Genomic DNA, 6,000 nt, shown 5'->3' with positions numbered 1-6,000 from the left:
CTGTTTCGACCCGGAGTCCTTCGTTAGAGAAACCGAGCTAAACGTGGAGGAAAAAAACCGGTGAACCTCTACAACATGCAATTATCTAATGTTAACGATGTCAAAATATATAACCTTAGCTATGGAAAGTCTCTCCCTGAGGTAAAATGTTTCCGAACGATACCCGTCTATGTAGCGGTTGAATTTTCATTCCCCGACTTGGTTTGTTTGTTTGTTTTGTTTTCCTTTTCTTATAATGGTTCTAAAATGTGTTCGTCTTTGCATCATTCCCGGTTAGCTTTTTCATTATTTATTAAAAAAAAAAAAATCGGACTTTAATTCATCCAGCATTACCACCTAAAACGTATTGTACTTTTGATTTTTCTCAACATAACAATGCTGAAAGACGAACCACGCTTAGTACAAGAGCACCTCAAGGATGTGTACTCAATGCTTTACCTTTTTTCTAAAACCAAGTTCAGCGATGCTACAAATCAATAGTAACAATGTTGAGACCTCTTACAAGTAGCAGACTTTGAGGCGATGTGAGGACAGCTATGTTTCTCAGAGGTCCTTGTGAGGTTCTCCTGGGTCTGACTTGGCACCTCCTTCCTGTGGGACTTGCACTGGAATGCCTTTTAATGAGGGCATCAAGGAGTCTTCCTGATCAGATGATTTTAATTTAGTAATTTTACTGCAGAGGAGTTTGAGTGTGTCTACCCTATCCCACCCGATCCTCTAATGCTCCTTTTTCACTGCCACTGTCTCTACTCCACTTGACTACCACCATACTATCTTCTGAGCAGGGTTGACAAAACGTTGGTGCAACAAAATTGAAAAGAACTCATTGTGAATTGTTGTTACATTCCTATTCTGCTCATCAGCAAATCCTTGAAAGAAAGAGTTTTAATCTAAGTTGCAGAGGAGCTTTCTCTGTTGTCTTCCCCCTGCTGAGATTTCCATCTCTTTCTTGTTGTTGCAGTGGTTGTCAGATCGAAAGAAAAGACAACTTCAAAAGAAAGATGTTGGTAAGTAGATGGCGTCCGTGTCGTCGATGCAAGACAAGTTGTTTTCCTTTGAAAGGGTCAAGCATTGCTATCCGTTTCTGTTTTTTTTTTTAGACATCCAGCGGCGAATTGAGCTCATACAGGACTTTGAGATGCCCACAGTGTGCACCTCCATCAAAGTGTCCCGAGACGGTCAATTTGTCCTGGCTGCAGGTAAGACAAGCTTTTTGCCTTTTAGAAAAACCCTTGTCATTCATATCTTCAGAAAGAAAAAAAAGCCTCATTGAACTTTACTCCCCCTTCCTCAGGCACATACAAACCCAGAGTTCGCTGTTATGACACATATCAGTTGTCCCTTAAATTTGAGCGATGTTTGGATTCAGAGGGTAGGTTTATACATATTTCCTCAGTATTTTATACCTCCATTCTGCAAAAAATCTAGTTTTACAGTTTCCTTTCTTTCTCTTTACAGTTGTGGCTTTTGAAGTCCTGTCAGATGATTATTCTAAGGTGAGAAAAAATAATGCTTTTAGGATTTGTGCTGCTTTGGCAAATAATCTTTTTTTTTTTTTGGTATTTTATCTATACTTGCTTTACTTATTTTAAACTAATCTTACACAAGTGGTGGAAGGAAGGATATACTGACATTTGGTTTGTTTCCTCGGGCACAGGCAAAAATGGCTGCTGCATCCAATTATTGGCAGAAGAAATATTTTTGAGAGGGTTTATTAATAAACCGATCTATGATTCCTGGTAGTTTTGCATTAACAGGAGATGCAGTAAAAAAAACAAATGTTCTTTCCTGGTAAACGTCATGCTTCTGCACAGCCGGCACGTCATCACCCCTGTGATCCGGCTTTGGGGTGCACCATTTCTCTCCATAAAGCCAAGGCTCTGCTATCCTGATTCATTATTCTGTTGCAAGAGTTTAAACAGAGATGAAGGCTAGAAGAAATCTGCCCTCTACACCTATTTGCTTCCATAAATCTAACCCACTTTTACTGCATAGACGATCTTTGGCAGAATCATTTTTCTAAGCGTGGTTAAACACGCTTTAAGGATGCGGGGGACATTGAGTCCCCCGTCTGAATGGACCATGTTCCGCGCCTCTATTGTTGAGGTGGCTACTCGGAGCTGTGGCCGCAAGGTTGTCGGTGCATGTCGCGGCGGCAACCCTCGAACACCAGCGGTGAGGGAAGCCGTCAAGCTGAAGAAGGAGTCCTATCGGGCTTTTTTGGCCTGTGGGACTCCAGAAGCAGCTGATGTGTACCGGCAGTCGAAGCGGCAGGCGGCTCGGCTGGTCGCCGAGGCAAAAACTCGGGCGTGGGAAGAGTTCGGAGAGGCCATGGAGAAAGACTTCCGTACGGCTTCGAAGCGATTCTGGTCCACCATCCGGCGTCTCAGGAGGGGGAAGCAGTGCAGTACCAACACTGTTTATAGTGGGGGTGGTGTGCTGCTGACCTCGACTCAGGACGTCGTGTTTCGGTGGGCGGAATACTTTGAAGACCTCCTTAATCCCACCAACACGTCTTCCATTGAGGAAGCAGAGCCTGGGGACTCTGGGTCGGGTTCTCCCATCTCTGGTGCTGAGGTTGCCGAGGTTGTTATAAAGCTCCTCGGTGGCAAGGCCCCGGGGGTGGATGAGATTCGCCCTGAGTACCTTAAGGCTCTGGATGTTGTGGGGCTGTGTTGGTTAACACGGCTCTGCAGCATTGCGTGGACACCGCGGGTAGTTCCCCTGGATTGGCAGACTGGGGTGGTGGTTCCCCAATTTAAAAAGGGGGACCGGAGGGTGTGTTCCAACTACAGAGGAATCACACTCTTAAGCCTCCCTGGTAAGGTCCAGTGGCGGCTGGTGGAAAAAAAATGTTGGTGGGGCTGGCCAATAGATTTCCATGCCTAACCCAGTACATGCATTTAAATTAAAAGTCGGAAAATTACTACGATTCCACAATAAGCATTTAATTAATAAAAAAAACATTGTTTACAAAGGATTATTTTGGTGGTTTTGTCTTATTAATCCTTTTCACAGGCTCATGCCAGAGGGTTTGCATACATTGTACATGTACGTATAGTATTACGAAACGAGCGTTTACGTCTTGACTTAAATATATATCCTAATTTTTTATTTATATAATGATTTAAGTAGAACAATGACTAGTGCAAAATTAAGTTGTATTTACCGGAGATGAAGTGTAGACTGCTAATTCTGTCATGGTATGATGGCTCCCACAGTCGATTGAGATTGTCTGCCTGCGTCCTTTTCATTGAAATTGTCCATTTCTTTCTTCGTCCTTCGGTAAACGAAAGAAACGTACATCTGACGATTTGGAATGCCTCTGTGTGCAACCGGCACACAGAGGCATTGTTTAGATTCCAAAAATAAACTAAAAGTACGCTCTAATTCACCTTTTTTGTCACGCTGGTAAGCGAAAACAGGACTGTTTTTGCCAACCACCGTGACCCGGATGTAGCTCGTGGCGTCACGCGTGAAGTGCACCTATCACTGTGCAGCTAGGGCTACTACTCAGGAGCCCCAAACCCACTCATTTTGGCGATGCTGATTTGCCAAATATTTATGAATCTTCCCTAGCAACAGTATACGATTGGTTATTCCGCTACACTTGTAGGGGTCCTTGAGTCACAGGCCCACAAGTGTAGAAGAAGAGAAATTATACGTTCTGTTGGTGGAAATGCACTGTTAAATGAGAGTCAGTTGATAGAGTCAATTAGTAGAAGTGTTTAAATAATTCTTATTACATGTATCCACCTACTATTAAGTAAAAACTGACATTAATAATACTTTTAAAATCTATATATATTTTGACTTTTCCCTTACACATCTAGGGAGGGCAGCGCCCGAGCGCCCCCTATGGGCCAGCCGCCACTGGTAAGGTCTATTCAGGGGTTCTGGAAAGGAGGGTCCATTGTATAGTCGAATCTCGGATTCAGGAAGAGCAGTGTGGTTTTCGTCCTGGCCGTGGAACACTGGATCAGCTCTACACCCTCAGCAGGATCCTGGAGGGGGCATGGGAGTTTGCCCAACCAGTCTACATGTGCTTTGTGGATCTGCAGAAGGCATTCGACCGTGTCCCCCGGGGGATCCTGTGGGGGGTACTCCGGGAGTATGGAGTACCGGTCCCTTTAATAAGGGCTGTCAGGTCTCTGTATGACCGGTGTCAGAGTGTGGTCTGCATTGCCGGTGTAGGTACTAGATCGACTCGGGTGGTCAGATCGACTCGGGGCCCTGCGCCTTCTGATGACGTCACTATACATGATTGGTTTAACGTTTGCACAATTACGCAAAACATTGTGATTGGTCTGGACAACTTACTAAAGTAATTATAGCGGGGTGTAGGTTTTATTCGAGAGCGGGATTGCGGTTTGTAAACGGACAATTTTACGAAGAAATTCTCCATGGTCCCTGCGCCTCCCGATGACGTCACATTATGGTAACGCCACTCAAACAAACTACATTGAGCCTGCGGTCTGCATTTGTTACAAATCAATTTTATTTAGTTAATTTAGCGGTTTCTTTTTTTCTCAAAAGCTTCAGGCTTAAAGATGAACATAGAAAAATGTGAAACTTTAGCAATTCAAAATAATCAACCCACTTTAAATGATAAAAATGAGGTAAAATATTTAGGTAATATGATTAACAAGGACAACACTGAAAATAACAGAACAAAAAAATCAACAAATATTTGACAGTTGGCTTAATTTTTGGAAGAATATTGTCACAATTTCATCTGGAATAACAAAAAACATGTGATCAGAAAAAACAACATAGTAATATCAGTAGAAAAAGGAGGAATAAATGTTATTGGTTTTAAAGTGATGAATGCTGTGATAAAATTAAAATGGCTTCAGACTTTTATTAAAGGTATACTATGCAACCGGGGTTGATTTTCCAGCGAGGCTCCCCCCAGAGGGCGAAAGTAAAAGTGCACTGTCATAATGCTCAGCTGTTCTGGTTTCTCCGTCAAGCCAGGCGCGGTGGTTTGAGCTTAGCAGACAGGCGAACGCAACGAAAAGTCGAAAAAAAAACGGCAGTACAAACAATGACTAACACAGTGAAAGTATGAGCATGCACACAGAGAGAGAGAAACCATTTTAATGTTACTTACAATCGCATCAGCAGAAACGCGAGGTCCGCGTCAGCCTTGCAGCCTTCTTTTTTCTTTTAGCTCTCGCCATTCAGAAAAAGCTTGCCCGATGTTCACCCGTGTACGACTCCTCTCTCTGTCCAGAGCCCTTTTCCTCTTTCTTGCCTGCTCCAACATGGGCTTTCGCTGTTTTCTCGCTGGTTCTGCCATGATAACCGCACAAATATCGCCACTGCGCTAGCAACGAGCATGCCTTTCACTGGGGGCGTGTAGGAGTTCTCGCCGTAAAGACCGACTCTCGCGATGCACCAGACTTCTGAGCCTGTGTGTGCGGGCCGAGGGCTCCTGCAATTGCAAGTACGGTATTTCTCCTACAGACCACCAGGGCGGCCGAGAAAACCTTTGTTCAACCTGAAATTACCCATTTAATCATCCAAAACGGTGTGGAACATATTAATTACCTAAAAAAGTTTTCATGCCTCCATTAAGTTAATGGAAAATAACCGTAAATTAACAAAATAAAATTGATTTGTAACAAATGGAGACCGCAGGCGTAAAGTAGTTTGTTTGAGTGGGGTTGCCATATAATGACGTCATCGTAAAGCGCAGGCCCCCCCGAGCCAATCTGGTACCTACACCGGCACTAAGTCGGATTCATTTCCGGTGAGAGTTGGACTCCGCCAAGGTTTCCCTTTGTCACCGATTCTGTTCATAACTTTTATGGACAGAATTTCTAGGCGCAGCCAAGGTGTTGAGGGGATCCGTTTTGGTGGCCTTAGGATTGCGTCTCTGCTATTCGCGGATGACGTGGTTCTATTGGCTTCATCAGGGCGTGATCTACAGCTCTTACTGGAGCGGTTCGCAGCCGAGTGCGAAGCGGCCGGGATGAAAATCAGTGCCTCCAAATC

The 6,000-nt window shown here is 44.1% G+C and overlaps 1 protein-coding gene across 1 annotated transcript in view; it reads left to right on the top strand.

Annotated features, from left to right (window-relative positions):
• nol10 (nucleolar protein 10) overlaps positions 1-6,000 on the top strand; it is a 35,153-nt gene continuing 29,153 nt past the window's right edge. Inside the window, exons 1-5 of the mRNA XM_012881864.3 lie at positions 1-141; positions 962-1,007; positions 1,101-1,199; positions 1,295-1,372; positions 1,459-1,496. Of these exons, the coding sequence (XP_012737318.2) occupies positions 76-141; positions 962-1,007; positions 1,101-1,199; positions 1,295-1,372; positions 1,459-1,496 (327 nt within the window). The 5' untranslated portion in view covers positions 1-75. The remainder of the gene's footprint in view (positions 142-961; positions 1,008-1,100; positions 1,200-1,294; positions 1,373-1,458; positions 1,497-6,000) is intronic.

Source organism: Fundulus heteroclitus, unplaced genomic scaffold (assembly GCF_011125445.2).
Source record: "Fundulus heteroclitus isolate FHET01 unplaced genomic scaffold, MU-UCD_Fhet_4.1 scaffold_55, whole genome shotgun sequence".
In the NCBI taxonomy this organism is placed as follows: Eukaryota; Metazoa; Chordata; class Actinopteri; order Cyprinodontiformes; family Fundulidae; genus Fundulus; species Fundulus heteroclitus.
Note: the sequence above shows the minus strand (reverse complement) of the source record. Positions and strands in the feature narration are given on the sequence as shown.